This window comes from Patiria miniata, unplaced genomic scaffold (genome assembly GCF_015706575.1).
Source record: "Patiria miniata isolate m_02_andy unplaced genomic scaffold, ASM1570657v1 HiC_scaffold_7, whole genome shotgun sequence".
NCBI lineage: Eukaryota > Metazoa > Echinodermata > Asteroidea > Valvatida > Asterinidae > Patiria > Patiria miniata.
In genome coordinates, this window is record NW_024037074.1 from 31,310,907 (window position 1) to 31,330,328 (window position 19,422).

The 19,422-nt window shown below is 40.5% G+C and overlaps 1 protein-coding gene across 1 annotated transcript; it reads right to left on the minus strand.

Annotated features, from left to right (window-relative positions):
• Window positions 1-501: 501 nt before the first annotated feature.
• Window positions 502-18,159, minus strand: LOC119745130. The gene is made up of 22 exons (XM_038221353.1): window positions 18,098-18,159; window positions 17,259-17,368; window positions 16,229-16,296; window positions 15,067-15,257; window positions 14,587-14,868; window positions 13,562-13,669; window positions 11,289-11,387; window positions 10,895-11,014; window positions 10,296-10,628; window positions 9,646-9,844; window positions 8,893-9,152; window positions 8,360-8,496; window positions 6,974-7,130; window positions 6,468-6,584; window positions 6,176-6,283; window positions 5,718-6,068; window positions 5,204-5,311; window positions 4,742-5,083; window positions 4,467-4,583; window positions 3,264-3,371; window positions 2,795-3,148; window positions 502-2,663 (listed from the first exon to the last, which is right to left on the minus strand). Exons 2-22 carry the CDS (start codon window positions 17,343-17,345, stop codon window positions 2,650-2,652), a joined length of 3,660 nt encoding a protein of 1,219 aa, XP_038077281.1. The 5' UTR covers window positions 17,346-17,368; window positions 18,098-18,159; the 3' UTR covers window positions 502-2,649.
• Window positions 18,160-19,422: the final 1,263 nt, after the last annotated feature.

Consider the following 19,422-nt stretch of genomic DNA (forward strand, 5'->3'; position numbering starts at 1 on the left):
CGCTATAGGGCGAACAATAACGGTCGCCCCTAAAGGAGCTTCCGCTAGGGGCGACCAATAATTGTCGCCCCTAGCGGTGAGCTTTTTTTAGTAAACTGCTAGGGGCGACAATTATTGGTCGCCCCTAGCGGAAGTTTCATTTAATTATATTACATTCATTCTTCAGCTGTTCTGGTCAAATTTCTAGAGTTTCGTGTCAAATACCATGACAAAATATTACATGAAATTTTATTGCAATACAAGCGTTTCTGAATACCAATAGGGGCGACCAATATTTTAAAGATGAGGGCAAAAATCATTACTTTTGACTGATTTTACCCAAAACGTACGTACATCATTCAAAAGACCGTGATCATCTAATGAGAAACCACTGGGTAATATTTAAGTTTTTTTGGCATATCAACATAGGGTTAATGTATTGTTGTAAATTATCATTCCAATTAAATGTTGGAACTAAAAAGCAACTTAAGAATAATAAATATCTCTATGTGTATAACAGAATGATTTCATGCAGTGATATATCTTTTTAATGAAACTGAAATAAAATTCTCGTTAACAGAAAATAATTCTGGAATAAACATTTACACAATTCTAAGTAGCATTCTAATTATCCCATGCGTGGATGTTGCATGCATGCAACAGGGTGACCCTCAACAAGTTGTGTAGGCGAATATCGTTAAAATTCCCAAAAGTATCTAACGTTAGTATTTCATTATAGGCCTACTCTTGTTAAAATGGAAAAAAAATCTGTGAAAATGTCATGGAAACCAATTCCTGCAAACCAGAGCTGTAACAGGTTATAAAAGTGCGTGTTTTCAACCAATTTTTCAATACAATTCGAAGTCGCTAAACCGGCACTCTGCAATGGGTCTTTTCATCAGCTGTGTATATCACATTGGAACGGTGAAAATTGCCACTTATAATCTGTAGTAATCCATTTGCATGAATGGATTTTCATCAAATGTTCACTGTGATTATACACAAGAATACAAACAATATACCGGTATTCCATCAACACGAAATGCTGATGTTGGATATATTTTGAGAAATTTAAAGATGTCTGCTTGCAAAACTTGTGTGGGGTCACCCTGTAGAATATATCTAGAATATATACATCGCGGGCGATCATTTGCATCCAAGGCACCCACGGTATATCTGTGTATGAATAGAATAATTTTAGGTAGTAAAAACAAAACAGATGTTTTACAAATATTTACAATTCTCGATTACACAAATTTGAAATACAAAATAGCATTCTGATTATACCCAGTACTATGTGGCCCGCATATGCCCTACATAGAACATTCCAATCGAGAACATATAGCGGTCAATCTTTTGCGATAAAAGGGAACTATGGTATTACAAACGTATTGCTATAATAGCTTTAATAGAAACATTTTCTGCAGTAAAAAAAATAAAATTTAAAATATTAAAATTCTCGATTAACAAATCCCACCAATTCTGATTATCCTACATATAGATTGCATACATCATAGAATGTTCCAGTTTAGTGTGAGCAAATTGAGGGCGACATTTTGCAATAAAAAGGGAACTACATGTATGGTATATAATCGTGTAAAAGGTAAAATAAAAAAAAATACCCAATTCTTAATAGTATTCCGAGTATCCCAAATCAGTTCTAATAAGGGGATGTACGGATTAATAAACGTATCTCTGGGTAAATCATGATTTTCTGCGGTAAATTTAAACAAAAATTGAATGAAATGAAAACAATAAAATTCTTGATTACAAACTAATCTTTCTGATTTTGCTATATGTGGATTGTACCATTTTGAAGAAAAATCCAATGTCATAATACATAATTATATGTAGTAATCAAATACATAATCATATGTAAACTGCGGGCGAATGTTCTCACTAAAGTGCATATACATGTACAATATAACGATCGTTTTCCTGTGTATAATAGAACAATTTTCTGCAGTACAACAGAAAGCAAGTAAATTAAAATTATTTAAAAATTCCTGATGACAAGAATTCTGGAACACATAATTTAAGTAATACTAAATAATATTTGGTCCGCCAGAATCTCCGTACTGCTTCCGAAGTTCAATTTTTTTGTAACAGTTTTATAACATTTTCCCGAATTCCCAAATGACGATAATGCAGATTTACTCTTAGCCGAACGATAACTAAGACTCAAAAAGACCTGTCTGAAATATTTCCAAAATATACATGAAAGCGCACAATATAGGTATTTTATTAGTCCAAAAATATCTAGTTATTGTTTTCAATTACTGAAAGGATACATCCCAAAGACTAACCAAATTTTAATTTGGAATTGACCAAATTGGAATCCGGTTAATGGTTCTTGATATAACCCTTTCTGTAACTTTTTGAGGACCACCATATGAACGTGTCCGCGAATCTTGTAAATTTAAAGCAGATATTTAAGATGAGAAATTCTACACTGACTATACATTATTTTGCCAGCTTATGAGTAGGCCAACAAGCTGGCAAACAGGCAAGTCTTAATAAAGAAGACTTTAGGAGAAAATGAAAGATATAAAACATGATGCCACTATAGTTACCTCTTCGTGTAGCAAATCTAATAGTAATGCCTGTCATCGCCAGCGATACTTGCTCTCTATATGGCTGAAACACTTCAGGGAAGCAGACTTGATGAGCTCACTTGGAAAGATCTGAGAGTTGAATAGAAAAAAAATGACAGAAGAAATTGTGGTTCTGTATAGATGCAGTAAATGGTACAAGTTCAGTAAATGCAGTATTAAATATCTATGAAAGATTGGTTTTCACTTCAACATGTTCTTACCGGTTGGTTGAACGCTTTGAGCTGATAGAGAAAAACCTTCTCCAGTGACAGTCTCATCAGATGTGAACCTCAGCCACATGGCATTGCCGGTTGAGAGCGTATCAGGCGGGAGACTGCTCCCACTCTGAAGGAAGACCCTTGTGGAGGAGTTAGTAGAGTCGCGGCCATTTCCAACCTCCAGATAATCGCAACAATCCTCCGTGTCGAAAGCGTGGAAACTGAGGCGGATTCTCAGGTCTTGTGCTGTTTGGATGATCCACTGGATGTCCAGATCGTTCTGGTAGTAGCTTGGATAGGATGGTGAAGTAATTTCGACTGCCTCGTTCTCCGAAAGATTGATACGTATAATTGACTCTGTTTTAAAACCCACAAAAAGCGAATTTAATTTTTTTTTTTATTCTTGTATTCAATTTCATCGAAGTTGCATTTGAAATTGTACATTTGAATACCAGTGATTGATAGTTCTTACCTATTTCACATCTCGCACCTGCAAACCCATCAGGACATTCACAGTTGAAGTCATTCCTTCCAATTGGTTGACACGTCCCGTTGTTCAGACAAGAGTTAAGCACACAACCTAAAATAATCACACACAAAAACTCATTTTTTTTAAAAATCATGTTAATATCAACTCGCTTAGTACAACTTATTACATAAAATAACAGCAAAGTCGCAGTTTACTCAGTCAAACGCGTGGATATATAATTCAATCAGTTATGTTTGATTAATATTCTGCCGTTCATTTTTTTTTACCCTGGACATAATGTGTCTGTATTTGCCAAAGAGAATTTCTGAATGAGGCCAAACGTGCAACCACATTGTGACATTTTGGACGATCTTATATTAAAGTTCATGTATTATCTTCGTTCACTGGTTTAACCCATCACGCCTGTCCCGCACAATGTGGAATTAATCTGGGTGAATTTTGAATTTGCCCAGGGCAAGTGGGAATTCAAACACTGCGCGCGGCAAAGTGGGAATGTTGTTTTATGTACTATTCCTACATTGCGCTCCTGAGATAAGTGAGAATTTCGATCAACCTGCTACAGGTAAGACGTCTGTAAATGAAACATCGAGAATGTTGGCACAATGTACCTTAATACAGAACCTGGGAAAAGTGGGAATTTCGATCTACTTTAATTTAATTTGCTAAAGTATAACGGCTGTTTAAAGTGTCCATTAGTAATATCCCCATTTGCCTGGTTTCTGTAGTAGCGCAATGTTGGAATATTACCCATGGGTAAATTCAACACCCCTTACCTATAGAAAAGTAAATCAAATTATCAAAATTCCCACTTTGCCCAGGTTTAGTAGTAACGCAATGGAGAAATAGTAATGTCAACACCCTTACTATGGCAGTTACATCGACATTGACGGAAATTCCCACTTTGCCCAGGTTCAGCGCAATGTAGGAATATTAACAATGGGTGATTTTAACAACCCCTTATCTACAACAAAATAAAATCAAAATTTTACTGGCACAATATGCTTCTGTGTAAAGGTTCGCATGACAATCATCAAAGTACGTTGAACAATAAGTTTTGGATGCATTCCTCCTCAGGCAGTATTAGAATTCCCACATTGCCCAACCGGACCAGTGGGAATTCCAATGTTGTGCGGATTCTCACTTTGTCCGCGACAAAGCCTACAGTAATTCAAGCATAATAGTTACCACAAAAATCTTCGTCACTGCCATCGAGGCAGTCATCATAACTGTCACACCGCCAGGCACTGTTGATGCAGACAGAATGCCCACAATCAATTTCAGCAGCAGAACATGTCAGAGATTCTAAATAACAAAAAGGGGAAAAAAGGCCAAAAGTAATGTTTTACGTTCATCATACAAATTACATTCAAGGTCATTCAAGTCATTAAGTCATCGTAAGCAGCATTTTCTGGGTGCCAAAAAAAATATTAGAAAAGAGAAATGTTCAGCCTCGCATATACCTGTGTATTGAACGCTAGCTACATCGAAGAACAATGATCCTCTCGTGCCGAAGGAATAAGAAAACGACAACGAAATCCAGAGGGCGCTTCCATGCGAAAGTAGATTCGGAAGGGGATGCGTTCGTCGACTCCATGACAGAAAAGTAAACTCATCGATATCGACTCCATCTCCAACTTTCCAGTAGTCGTAGTAATCAGTGGTCAAATCATTGAAATCAACTAGTATCTTCATGTCTTCGTCTGTCTGGATGATCCAAATGGCTGCATCTTCTCTTGGCAACCTGTCTGGATAACCTGGCGAAGTGACTTCAACTGTTTCGTTTTCACCGACGAAGATACTCACTGTTCCGGAAGGAAACAATAACCATTGTTTGAAACAAATCAAATTAATATCATATCAAGCAGGTGTCCTTTGATGTTGCAATTAGGGTTCTGAGCTCAAGTTCATGCAATCATTCTTACCCGCTTCACACTTCGTGCCTTCAAACCCAGCAGCACATTCACAGTTGAAGCCAGACCTCCCTACTGGTTGACACGTCCCGTTGTTCAAACATGAGTTTAATATACAGCCTAGTTTTAACGAGAGAAAAAAAGGGGTTTATTCTAGGTTAAGACACCAAAAACAGCAATAATATTGCAAAGGTTTATATGATCATTTGGAACACAAAAACGATGGAAATATCCAAGACATTCAACATTAAAGGCCGTCTGAAGGCTGGTTCAAATTCACGCGAAAGCGAAAACGAAAACGATGTTGTGACGGCATCAGGAGTATTCACGGTGCGAATTCGTAAAAGTTGAACTTATTTCAACTCTGGCGAATTTCGCAGCGAATGTGTTTCATGACGTCAAATTTGCTTCGCATTCGCATGAAGTATGAACCGGGGTTTAATCTCTAAATCTCTCTAAAGGATGCTATGCTTTACTGCTGTGCATTAGCCTATAAATCACTCAATTCCCTTCACTCTGCTCTTACCAGCTGATCGAATGCTTCGAGCTGATAAAGAGAAACCCATTCTGGTGACACTACCATCAGATGTGAACCTCAGCCACATGGCATTGCCGGTTGAGAGCGTATCAGGCGGGAGACTGCTCCCACTCAAACGGAACACCCTTGTGGCAGAGTTAGTAGAGTTGCGGCCATCCCCAGCACTCAGATAATCACAACATCTCTCCGTGTCGAAAGCGTGGAAACTGAGGAGGATTCCCAGGTCCTCTGCTGTTTGGATGATCCATTGGCTGTTCAGATTGTTCTGGTAGTTGCTTGGATAGGATGGTGAAGTAATTTCGACTGCCTCGTTCTCCAAAAGATTGATGGGATGTGGGTCTGTGTAAGAACCCCCCCCCAAGAAAATGAAATTTAGAAATAATGGTTTATTACTGTTTAAAACTATTTAATTATATATTTGAAAACAGTGAATGAGAGTCAATTACCTTGTTCACACCTCGTACCAACAAACCCATCAGGACAATCACAGTTGAAGCCATAGCTTCCAATTGGATGACACGTCCCGTTGTTCAGACAAGAGTTTAACACACAGCCTGTAATCACAACAAAAAATACTCATGATATTAACGCCAGCGTGTACAGCAATTTCTGCAAGTCCAGTTTCCAATTTTTAGGTCTGTTTACCTTTTCTGGCAGTATCATAATACGCATGGCGACAATTTGTCCAACCGCGGTATGGAAAAGTTTCTGAACCACAGCTCTTAGCTAAAAACTTACCACACAGTTCCTCGTCGATTGCATTGATACAATCGTATTGGCTATCACAACGTGAATGACCGTCGATACAAACGTAATCCCCACAGTCAAACTGATCCGTGGTACACGGCTGAAATGCTGTATATTAGGAAACAAAAATACCCCAAAAGTGCATAATTAAATTGCAGCCTCCTTTTTTAATTGACAATAACGATGAAGTTCGATATCGATTACAGTTTGATTGTAGTGAGATTATGGAGACAAACATCAAACCCAAAAGTTACAGAATAATCAAGGCTGCGATCCGAGGTGACTCGGGCAGTGCGTGGACATAGTATGTACATGTACATGTATACAACCAGTATGCAATGCGGGCTTGTGTGCGATCGGATAGATTAGGGTTTCATCGTTGGCATGTAACATGTGTCCACTGTCCATGTAGGCCTATGACATGTGTCCACTGACATCATAAGGTATTGGGCAAACCTTCAGTAGAAAACGAAGTAGTAGAGGGACTTCCAATTTACCTGAAGCGATTGTGAATCTGATGAAGTCCACGTACTTGGAGACTCTTGTGTAAATACCCGGCGTGACGCCACCACATCCGATACCTGTACTCGTAATACCAACCAACTTCCAGCGTCCGTTTGCTCCACGACAGACCAAAGGACCTCCACTGTCGCCCTTAAATAGACATTTTAACACATCTCAATTAACAAATAAAGCGAAAAGTATACAAAACAGACATATTATGGGTCACTCAATATAAATCTATATGAGTGCGAAATTTGGAATTTGAATTTAAACTGCGTGCGTTGTTTTGAATTAATAGTTTTTTAACGTCATCTTTAATGAGGGTAAACTCCAATCAGTGCAAGGCACTGCTTTCCATGGAGGCCCTCAAGTTTATAATGAGAACTATGAGACCCATTATGTAGCACCTTTATAAGGATTTACAAGGTGCTGCGGCGCATATTGCAGCCACTGCCAGAAACACCGGGGCAAACCCCTTCTCTTAGCCATAAGTGTAACTGGGTTCTTTACTGCATTACACAACACACGGGACCTACGGCTTTGCGTCCCATCCGAAGGACGAAGCAATAATGGTAAAGTGCCTTGCTTAAGAGCATAAGCACCATGTTCCCACGGCCAGGCTTCAAACCCATGTACCACGGCACACGAGTCGAACACCGTAACCATTGGACCACAGCACCCCATTTAAATATGCATATCAATTCCACCATACTATGTTACACCCGAAGTGTAAATATCAGGAATGGCACCTGCGGAAGTTATACTAAAATTGTGAAGTTGGGAAGAATACAGCTTGTCCATGTGGTGTCTAAAGATTCCTTTATTCTAAATCAGAAGTGTGGCAAAACCAAAGATAACTTAAAACTAAAATAAGTTAAACTTCTACATTTACAAATGATAGAGAATCTATCTCAACTAAAATCACTGTCATGTGATGACGATGTGAGAGCTTCAGTCGACACGTTCTCGGATGGCACTCGACGTCAGTTGAGAAGACCGTGTGCCTAATATCCAGCTCTATGACACCCTGCCCAGAGTTTCTGCTAAGGTCAGGGAGTGGAAGATGAGGCTAGCAGGCCACTGTGTGCATCAGCCAGAGCTCTAGCTATGAGACCGCTAGTACTGTGGGAACTCATTGATGGAGCTAGGAGCAGGGGCAAGAGGAGACTCTCGTACGTCAACCAGCTGAAGAGGGACGCAGCGCATCAAGATACCGCTGAGCTGAGGACGCTGACGCTGGACCGGGATGTGTGGGAGGTGACCATCAGAGGTTCCCCAGATGTCATGTACAGGTTAATGCTTGATTGTATTTTTACAAAAATAGCAACTTTTCATGACTTTAATGAAAACCTGGATCTTCTTATTGCGATATTACTTACTTGACAAGTGTCATTACTCCGACCCCCAGCACAAATTTGATCGGGGGAGATGAAGAGACGTCCCCCAAGGTACGCCTTGCACTGCTCCAATGATATCAGCGGCACACTTGCCTCTTTTAACACTGGAGAAACATTCCCTGCAAAACAGATAGTAAGTTGGCTTGAATAATGTACATAGGCGTTGCGAGGGGAGGGGGGGGGGGGGGGGGGGCACTTGCCCCCCCCCCCCCCCCCCCGGAAAAGCAAAAAAAAAAAAAAATGTCCCTGCCCCCCTCTAAAACTGATAAATCGAGAATGTGTTGGGAAATACAAGCATTTTTTGGCAAGCAAATTGTTTGCCCCCCTCTAGAAAAAATCCTGGCGACGCCCATGATAATGTACACTTGTCCAAATTTAATTGCCAAGAGATTTGTTTCAATATTGGATGAGATGAGAAGATATGTAAGCAGCGGCTCCGTTCAGCATTGAGGTTACCAAGAGCTCGTCCAATACAGTTTGAACTGCAGTCATAAATCACAAATCTTTAATTTTACCTCCGAATGAAGTGTGGCCCCATCCTGCCACATGGCACGTGTCGTACTTGTCCACTTCGTCGTCTTCGGTTTCCAAGCAAGCTGGTTGGATGGTGTCAGTGTATCGTACAGGTGTAGCTAACTTCACTAGTGCAATATCATTTTTATGAGTCAAGTCGTCGTATTCGGGATGAATGAAAAACTGTGCAATGCGATAGCCGTGGGGATAATCGGACGGAGTATCCAAAAGTGAACTGCCAAACACTATCTGATGGTTTCGGCTGCGAAAGGACAATAAAAAAAAGATTCCAAGTGGAAATTGTTTCATCTTTAAATATTTTCTGCTCATTTTAAACAAGAGTTAACATTGTTTTCGATCCTAAATAAATCTTGCTTCCGCAAGAAATTTGCTGACACTCTTTGAAACTGGCAACCTTGGTTCATGCTGGACGTAACCATTCTGTTGTCGTTTAGGCATTATACGAAGAGGTGTCATGTTGTCCTTAAGAGCTTTAAAATAATACGACATGCTAATGACAGTATTATACTCTTGGGTGGAGAGAGCTAGAGGCAAATGCGGGTAAAGTGGCATGCCCAAGGACACAACCTATGGCCAGCAGCTGTATTAGAACCCCTGATTCTATGATCATGAGTCATCAGTCATGAACCCTTTATCCATTAGGCCACACTGACACTCCCATACGGGACCATGTCAAAATTATTCGACATAACACTGTATGCAGGTTTAAATTTTAAATGGTGTCTAACACTCACCCACAGTGCGCCGCAGTGACTGCCCAACGTGGGCTGATTAACGTTGCACCACACCAGTGAAGTCCGTGAGAAAGTTGATATGAACCAATCCAGGGCCAGTTGGCGATGTGTGACGGGGCGCCACCAACGATACGACTGAAAGGATTGAGAGAGGGCGAGGCAGCTGGACGACGTCCACAATCTCCTGTCTGCACAACATCTGCATGTTATGGATATTCAGTATGTATTTGGCAATCACCATTTAAAAAAAAAAGAATTAGGCCTACCTTAAAAAAGAAGATGTCTTTGCGTCAAAATGTGAATAGAGCTTAGCTTTCCAGTTTCGATTTTGATAGACATGCCCGAGTTAATTACATCGCAAAGAGCAAAATGGAGGAAAGAAAAGTGCTAAGTGTCGATGTTGTTGACTCTGACGCCATTTTAAGACACACTTTTCCAGGCAATGGTCTATGTATGTGTGGACTTTGATGTCAACTTTCTTTGAATTTAGATGAGTCATGTTGTGCATCGAAGAAAAAGAGAAAGGCTCAAAATTACGTTACTTCTCTGTATATATACAAGCAACATATTCCACAAAGTTTCAGGGATGTTCAGACCATATCTATATGCATCTTGATGACGTCATCATGGCGTCAGGCATTTTAGTTTACCTTCTTCGTCATAGAGACAACCATCTGAGGTGGACAACACACCCCGGTCCGGATACATATCGCAGTGTAAAGGAGTAGAGTCGGTGTCCATACCGACACATTCTAAGGCCCTGGAACACAGTGATGCGCAGACCCTGCGTTGGGAACCAAACCGAGGACACTCCGGGAATAACGCCATACACAGAGCAAGTCTCTCACTATCGGTGCAGTTGGTCGTGAGTTGAGACAGATATTCATTGATGGAGTTGTTGGTCGCAAGGTCATTCGGGAAGTAGGTTGTATTATAAGGCAGGATGGCAAGGCATTCATCGCTGTCGATTTCTACGCAGTAAGCTAAAAAGAAAATAAACAAAAATAGTGAAAGGGCTTCAGGTCACGTGTTATGGATGTAAAGGATAAAAAAAAAGTTTCACACGCAGTTTTCATGCTAACTAAATTTTAATTCTTAAGAATCGTATGATTACTTTTGACATCATGCAGCAAAAGACGTTCCTCTTTTGTCCTGTATCACTGTTTCACCGGAATTCAGAAGAGTCTCAACAGATAAAATGAGACACATGGTTCATCAGAATATAAGGTTTTCAACTATCTTTTCTTACCGTCATTACAATTAACTCCTTCGTCTGAATAATCCAGACACTCAGCGACTCCGTTGCATTCCGCATCAGCCGGACTCACACAGATAGTGTTACGGCACTGGTACTCATGTACACCGCACTCTATGAAATGACAAACTTTGATTTAGCAACTATATGTCGCCCAGTCTCAGCTGTAAAAACGTTGCACAGTATTATTTGTCATTAGTTTGAGACTTAATCTAACCAAACATTGATGAATATAAAGGCAGTGAGATCTTGAGCTGGACAAAATTCCGAATTCTCTGGGAACAAAAATACGTAATACAATAAGTATTTATTTGACATGTCGGGAACGAAAATACATTTTCTAATCACTTATTATATACGATAATCGAATAATGAACAAAAATCTTACCACAACCCTTTTCGTCATCGCCATTTGGACACTGAAGGACGCCATCGCATGTCTCAGATTCACCAAAGTCGTAACCGAATGCCTCACACTGAAAGACAGCTGGATGCAAAATGTGACAGACACGAGATCAAGCAAATTGTATAAACCACCTCAGTCGCGGATCAAGGGTTTTTGAAGAAGGGTTGCTGCATGTGCTGCAGTCCAAGTTTTGTTTAAATTGCGGTCGGGGTGGACAAAATAATGCAGTTTTTTTCTAAAAAAGCTAATTAGCAATGAATCGTGAGTAAGAATATTGAGTGATGACGTCATTCAGGAAACTGGGGACTTTATCAGTCATGTAAATGAAATGCACTGGTCAGTTGAGGAAGGGCTGATAAACCCAATCCACCTCCAATGATCCGACCTTCGAATACATTTTTCATCGTCATTTACGACCTCTGAAAACGGCCATTGGCTTAGAATACTAATTAAGCCGTGCAAAGTTCATCTGTGAATTCAAAACTCGCAGACAAGCCTTTGAAGGGTGTTTTGTTGCGTGAAACATGATGACATTTAATTACACTAGGCACGGAAAAGTATAAGCTTAGCCGTAGGCCTCTACCTATGTAGTATTTACGATAACCAAATTAGATAGTGCTTCAATCTGACTGGTAGGCCTTCTTAAGTAGCATTCAGTATAGCGATTTTCACACATTAGTGGCGCCTTCTTTTGATCATTGTTACAGTGTTGTTGCATTTACAAATCACACGCGGAGTCGCCAAACGTATCCATTAATATTTTCAATCCCTTAGCAGAACTTCAACTTTACCAAGTACGCCTTGGTAGTTACTGAAGACGACTTTAAACACGTGCGACTATTAAACCATGTACACAGTTTTTGAGCTTACATAGGTGGCTTTTCCTACTAATCGATGGGGAAAAACCGGGAAATAATAGCCATTTGTCGCTCTTCTGTTGACATTTCCAACAACAATGTTCGGTACGTTTGTACAAAAAGTTTGGGGCCAAGGCTGATGTTTGGTATAGCCGAATGTTTGGTATAGCGGTGTTCGATATAGTGACGGTCCACTGTGTACTTGAATCAAGCGGTAAAGGAGCGGAATCTGCAGGTTGTCCCACAAAAAAAAACCAATTAATATATTGTTGAAAACAAATTAATATACTGCATGTGAGTTTTGGAATATTTTCAAACTACCTCTTAAAGTCAGATAACCAATGTACCATACAAACTTTATTTCATTCCAATCTATGCATTAGTACAAACGCTATGCTTCATTGAACTCAAGGGTTGAAAATCGTCTTGGGCCACTTTCCTAATTAAAAGTGAGAAAGCGCAGTTAGAGAAACACACAAAGGCTTTATTTTCTTTGAGAAAAACAGGGGTTTATTCTTGGTTAAGACACCAAAAACAGCATCAATATTGCAATGGTTTATATAATCATTTGGGACACAAAAACGATGATTCCAAATATTGAAAACATTTTCCATTAAATGCCGTCTTGAGGCTGGTTCGTATTCGTGCGAAAGCGAAAGCGAACGCGATGTTGTGACGTCATGAGGAGAATTCGCGCTGCGAATTCGTAAAAGTTGAACTTATTTCAACTCGGGCGAATTTCGCAGCGAATATGTTTCATGACGTCAAATTTGCTTCGCATTCGCATGAAGTATGAACCGGGGTTTAATTTGTTAATTAAGAATGTATTGTTTACTGGTGTGGAATAGCCGATAAATCACTCAATTTCATTCACTCTGCTCTTACCAGATCGAATGCTTCGAGCTGATAAAGAGAAATCTTCTGGTGACACTACCATCAGCTGTGAACCTCAGCCACATGGCATTGCCGGTTGAGAGCCTGTCTCCTCCACAAGGGTCCGTCGGAGTGGGAGCAGTCCCCAACCTGATCAGGCGGGGGACTGCTCCCACTCCGACGGAAGACCCTTGTGGAGGTGACAGTAGAGTCGCGGCCCTCCCCGGCACTCAGATGGTCGCAACAACTCTCCGCGTTAAAAGCGTGGAAACTGAGGAGGATTCCCAGGTCCTCCGCTGTTTGGATGATCCACTGGATGTCCAGATTGTTCTGGTAGTTGCTTGGATAGGATGGTGAAGTAATTTCGACTTCCTCGTTCCTCTCATCAAAAGATTGACAAGATTTGGCACTGTGTTAGAACCCCCCCCCCCCCACCCCCAAGAAAATGAAATTTAGAAATAATAGTTTTATATTGTTTAAAACTACTAAATTATGTATTTGAATACAGTGAATGATAGCCCTAACCTGTTTCACAACTCGTGCCAACAAACCCATCAAGACATTCACAGATGAAGCCATCGCTTCCGAATGGTTGACATGTCCCGTTGTTCAGACAAGAGTTCAACACACAGCCTGTAATCACAACAAAAATTCTCATGATATTAATGCTAACGTGTACAGCAATTTCTGCAAGTCCGGTTTCCAATGGTGATATTAAAATGCATTAAATGAAAGAAGGCAACATTTTGTTACGTTTAATCAACTTGTTACGGTTCTTTTTACACCGACAGTATGGACATCTGCTTTTCTGCTAACAGAATAGCAGAAAAGCAGATTGAACATTTTGTTCAAATGCATTTTTCTAATTTTCTGCTTTTCTGCTACCAGAAAAGCAGATTGAACGTTTTGCTAAAACGCATTTTTCTACTTTTCGGCTTTTTTGCTACCAGAAAGCAAGTTTTACTTTTTGCCCTTCACTGGCGTTTCAAAAGTGGACATCTGATTTTCTGCTACCAGAAAAGCAGATTGAACATTTTGTCACGTTGGTTCAAAAGTGGACATCTGCTTTTCTGCTTTCAAAATAGCAGAAAAGCAGATCAGACGTTTTTGTAAAATGCATTTTTCTACCTTTGAACGTTTTGGACAAATCCACTTTTCTGCTTTTCTGCTTCCGAGAAAGCTGATCCAACGTTTCTGTCACACCAGTCTAAAAGTGGCCAACGGCGCTGCCGCAAGCTGCATACACCCGCCCCCCAAAATGGCCTGTTCCAAGTAACTCCACCCTCCGGCGTGACGTAAACATCTGATGAGTGGCGGATCTGGCCATCCAGTCCAAGGTGTATGGACACAAAAGGCTTTGAGGCGCCGCCAACTTAATTGTCAGTGCCACTGCACTGTTGTGCTTTGACGCTTGTGCCCTGTAGGATAGCACTATACCCGGCCCACGTGTGACACTGGGTCAGTGATAGGCATTAAGAAGACCAAAAGCTGTCGCACACTGAGACGAGGAAACTTAACTGACTAAAACTTCTGACTAAACATGAAAATACCAGCAATTGTTGATGCTTCAGTTGGTGGTTGAGTTGGACCAATAGTCGGTAGTTGAGTAGCTGCTGCTGTTGGTGGTTGAGTTGGTGCAATAGTCGGTATTTGAGTTGGTGCTGCGGTTAGTGGATGAGTTGGTGCTGCGGTTGGTGGTTGAGTTGGTGCTGCGGTTGGTAGATCCGAGGGTGGATGAGTTGGTGCTACGATTGGTGGATCGGTTGGTGCTGCAGTAGGTGGATTAGTTGCCGGGTCTGCTGGTTGAGGTGGTGATGGTGGTTCGATGTTTGCTTTAAAGAAAAAAGTGTTGATATGTGATATTAATCTTCATAATGCCTTCGGTTTAGGATTTAAAGCAGATACCAGGCTTTATGCGAAGTCCGACCTCGCTGGACTATGCTTGTGATTGACAGCACACATAATACTGGATAGCTCAGGCACTTACATCCTATGTCTGGTATGGGGAAGGGAACAGTCAAAATTCTCACCTCCATTGACGATGACAGTGACGAATTTGAGGCCATTGCAGCAGCCTGGTTGACTGGTAAACTCTTCGATCAGGTTCTTGACCTCATCCACGAACACGTCCAGGACCTTGTTCAAGTCTGAGTGTTTCTCAGTGGCGTGGATTAGTGCTCGTTTAAAGCGACTGAACACCTTGGCGATGACGCTTCCATTACTGCATCGAAAATGGAAAATGTATAGAAAATGTTGAACTTTAAAAATAATGTAGAGATTTGAGCACTTCAACGTAAGCGGAGGGTCGGCATATCTTTTGAACATATATTTTTTTCATGCTAGTACAGTCAATTATGAAATTGAAAAACATCATAATAACGTACGTACTACTATGCATCATTATTTTATGAAAATAATATACACAATCATTCGTTCCTTGTGGGGGAGCCCTACAATTATGGGACTGATTTTAGTACTTTTTATGTGCTTAGGGTGACACAACATGAAAAACCATAAGAAGTTACTTTTTTGGAAAAGAGGGTTTGTTAAAAGAATATAATATTATATAATCAACGTTATATACGGTCGGTATGCTTTCAATTCAAAACTCACATATATTCCCATACCCAAAATCATATGATAAATACAAGCATAGAATACTAGATTAAGTACATAAATCAAAGAGTTTGTCAAAGAGGTGAAAATATAAAGGTATATGAAGGCATCTACTGGAAGCCTACAGGCTTGTGGCGAGATGCCTTGGACGGACAAACACAAAACAGAAACAAATACACACGGACAGTTGGACCGCAACGAGACAGAACCTAAGCTCGAAAATTATACTAGAACCTTTTTCACACTTCCGCCATGGGCATGCCGAGCCTCAATCTGGGAACTTTACACAATAGATATAGCTGGTTCAGTGATTCCCGGGTCGGGGTTCAGATCACTGAACCGGTTATTGTGTAAAGTTGCCAGATCGCGGCACAATGGTGGAGCGTGAACAGAGCGAATTGGTGAAAAACCAAATAAGAAAAACTGTTATTTGAATTCATTGCTGACATTATCACTTTGGAAAAAAGCAAGAATTGGCAAAATATTCAGCTGGCAAATGAAAGTTTAATGATTCTTGAACACATCACCGTTTCCAATGCGCCCTCAAGCACTTGGAAAAGTTTTTACTCAACTCACCTGAAGCCGCGAACTTCCGACCCATCATACACGCCACTCTTATCGCTGTTCATGAACATGTTGTCAATCTGTAAATCAAATTTTTGTTCAGAAAAAAAAAGGCTAAGACAACTTTGATTGTTATACCACTGTCTTGAATACTGTATTTTCATTGCCTAGAACTATCACCTGTTAAGTTTATAAAAAGGCATGGCACACTCCCTGTGGGATATCACATACGTGATATCCATTGATCTCCATTAGTAAGACTTACTAACTGTGTGCTATGATAGACTGTGTACGTACGGTACACACGGTGTGAAACGCATGTATCGTTGGTACCCACGCAATTTTCACCATGTTTTCACGCGTGAGTGGGAGCAGCGAACTAGCAGACGATTAGCTGTTTCGAGCACGCAACATGCATGTGAGTTGACGTTCGATTGTCATGATTGTTGTGTTTACTGCTGTTTGTTTCGTGATTTTTACAACAAAAGCCAAAGAATCCAACGCCTAGGGTGCTTTGCGCCCCTTGGGTGTTCAAAACGTCATATCCCGCATCTTCACAGCAGTCAACAATTGTTAACTGATGTAAGACATTCAAGCAGCCATGCTTGATCCATTGATGTTGGAAAACAAATGGCACATTATATAATTGAGAATTATTGCATGATAGCTGCCATAAGCTACCACAGTCATCTTCAGGTTTGTTTCTATGTTGGTGGAAAAAGTGAGATCAGTTTGACCAGGCATACGGATCCTATGGGTTCTGACAGTTTTCCGGGTCAAAATGACATTCTGGGTCAAAATGACATTCCCCGGGTCAAAAAGACACTTTCCGGGTCAAAATTGTCCTTTTCCCGGTCAAAATGGCACTTATTTCCAGTTCAAAATGACACTTCTATCGTTACTCATTTTGGGGGATTATTTTGACCTGGAAATTGTCCTTTTGACCCTATAACTGACATTGCGACCCGGGAAAGTGTCAGGCTCCATATAGGATCCAGATTCCGGGTCAAATTTGACCCGGGGCTTTTTAGATTGCACTTACCGTACTCAAAACCATGTTTTCAAGTTCCTTATACTCTGTGGAAGTTGGGTCGTTGTACTCGTCCTTAAATTTCTGTTGAATCGTCATTGAGTAGTCCAGTTCAACCGGGCCTGTCCCAAAGACAAGTAAGTAAAAATGCAAAGGGGTAATTAAACAAGTCACTTTTCTGGATCTCTATGTTATGGTTAATTCTTGAAAGAGGCTGGGGGCAGGTGAATAACATGCTCCGATTTTTGTTTTAAGGTTCCGATTGTCATCCTACTTGTGCCGTCAGCGTGTCCAGCAGTGAGAGAGCAACCATGGCAACGGTGTATCTAATTAATGAATAAAATAAGGTCCCCCGACAACATTGATGCACTGAAGCAGGGTTCGATTTTTAACTTTTCACTAGTCAGCCGGGCTAAACTAGCCCGCAAGTTTGTTCTCTTATATAGTGTCTCATAAACAACAATGTGTATAGTCATGTAAAACATGTTTCATGAGGAAATCTTGGCAGTGTTTTTAATAAACAGATCCAAAAATTTAAGCCTAAACAGTAAATGAAATTAGACACAAATATTAATACAGGTTGGCTTCTGAATTTAATGATTTATTTCTTCCTGTCTTTTCATCTTTGCCGTAGCCAGCCCGCCGCTGTTCCGACTAGCAATTGGCCAGCGGGCTACCGCTAAAGTCCGACCCTGTTTTTACAATGGTTTTCACAATCTTCCTATAATATATCGCTTGGACTAGCAAATTAAGGGAAAACATTCAAATATGTTTTCATATTGTATCACTTTCATTATTTCGACAACTAAGGTTTTCATAAATAAAGTAATGGAAACTGAAAAGAAACTTACCAGACAAGGGTGTTTCCTGTGTCACAACATCAGAGACTGAAGTGTGTCCTTCTGTATTATATAAATTAAACGAATGATTGACTATTAGGTATGAAAATGAATATCTTAAAATGTATGTAAGCTTTATCGCTAGGTGAAGTTAAAGAATTCCGATCCTTTGCGTGTTAACTTGAACTTGACGTGTGTGTTAAATCTATTTCGCACAACCAAAGTTTTAAAACCGTTAGAATCACGCTCCTTATAAATTCGGCGTAAAAATAGTCATGCTTTCAGAAAAACAAAATCACATCTCTAAGCTCAAATAATGAACATTTCCGATACTTCAGGGTTTTTTTTTTGGGGGGGGGATTCAGAATCCAGACAAGGAATTCGGATTGAACCTCCAAACAAATAACAAAATTCCATGCCTGTGAAAGGGGGAGGGGGCATAGGCGAAGTTTCGTTTGGTTTGTCTGTATAAAAAGAGAGGAAATATAATCCGGCTTAAAAACTCTTTTTTGAAAGACAAGTCTTTTTAAAAATATATAAAGACAGATTTCCACATTCTTCCAGAAAACTGTGCTCACATCACCCAGATTTAGCTATGATCAGGTGAGGGCAAGTTTACTGTTCTTGAGTAAAATGTGACCACATGTTTTCAAAGCTCAGCCTCTGGTTAAGCCTTAAATTCAGATTAATCTTTACGCATATATACCCACGGGCGTCGCCAGGATTTTTCCAGGGCAGTGGCGTAGCACGGTCATTTTTATTGGGGGAGGGGGTAAACGTTTTGGGGGCGCTGTTCAAAAACGACGATTATGCACACAAACGGCCAATCTTTTCAGGGCGATCCATGTGCGAAATTCAGTAAAAGGCACCCAAAATAGCACATGCCACAATAAGGACACCACTTCTTCTTAAACAAGGGCACTTGTTCCGAAAAAAGGGCACTCTTTACAAATTGTTGAGGGTGTATAAGCCCGTTCAATACCCCCCACCCCGGCTACACCTATGCAGGAGGGGGGGGGGAAGCAAATTTTCCCCAAAATTCCTTAATTTTTTCATTATATTCTCAATTTATCATTTTTCCAAGCGTGAGCAGGGGAGCATTTGCCCTACCGCCCCCCCCCCCTCCCAATCAAAGTAACAGCAATATGGCTTCGCAGCTCTTTTTCCTTTTTTCCCCTTTTTTTCGTTTTCCGGGGGGGGGAACCCATTGCCCCCCTCGCCACGCCCATATGTTATTACCTACTGAAAGGTAGACATTAATCTTACCACAGCAGCAGTATGCGCCTCTGATTCGCATAACATTCAAATAGCAATAATGCGATGAAACCTAAAAAAAA

Excerpts from the sequence above, each read along its gene's own strand:
- LOC119745130 (XM_038221353.1), bottom strand. The coding sequence starts at position 17,345 with ATGACGATTCAACAGAAATTTAAGGACGAGTACAACGACCCAACTTCC. Across the intron at positions 11,388-13,561 it reads TGGCACGAGTTGTGAAACAG|CTGTCTTTCAGTGTGAGGCA; the intron begins GTTAGGGCTATC and ends TTTTGCATCCAG. Across the intron at positions 11,015-11,288 it reads CGATGACGAAAAGGGTTGTG|AGTGCGGTGTACATGAGTAC; the intron begins GTAAGATTTTTG and ends GTCATTTCATAG.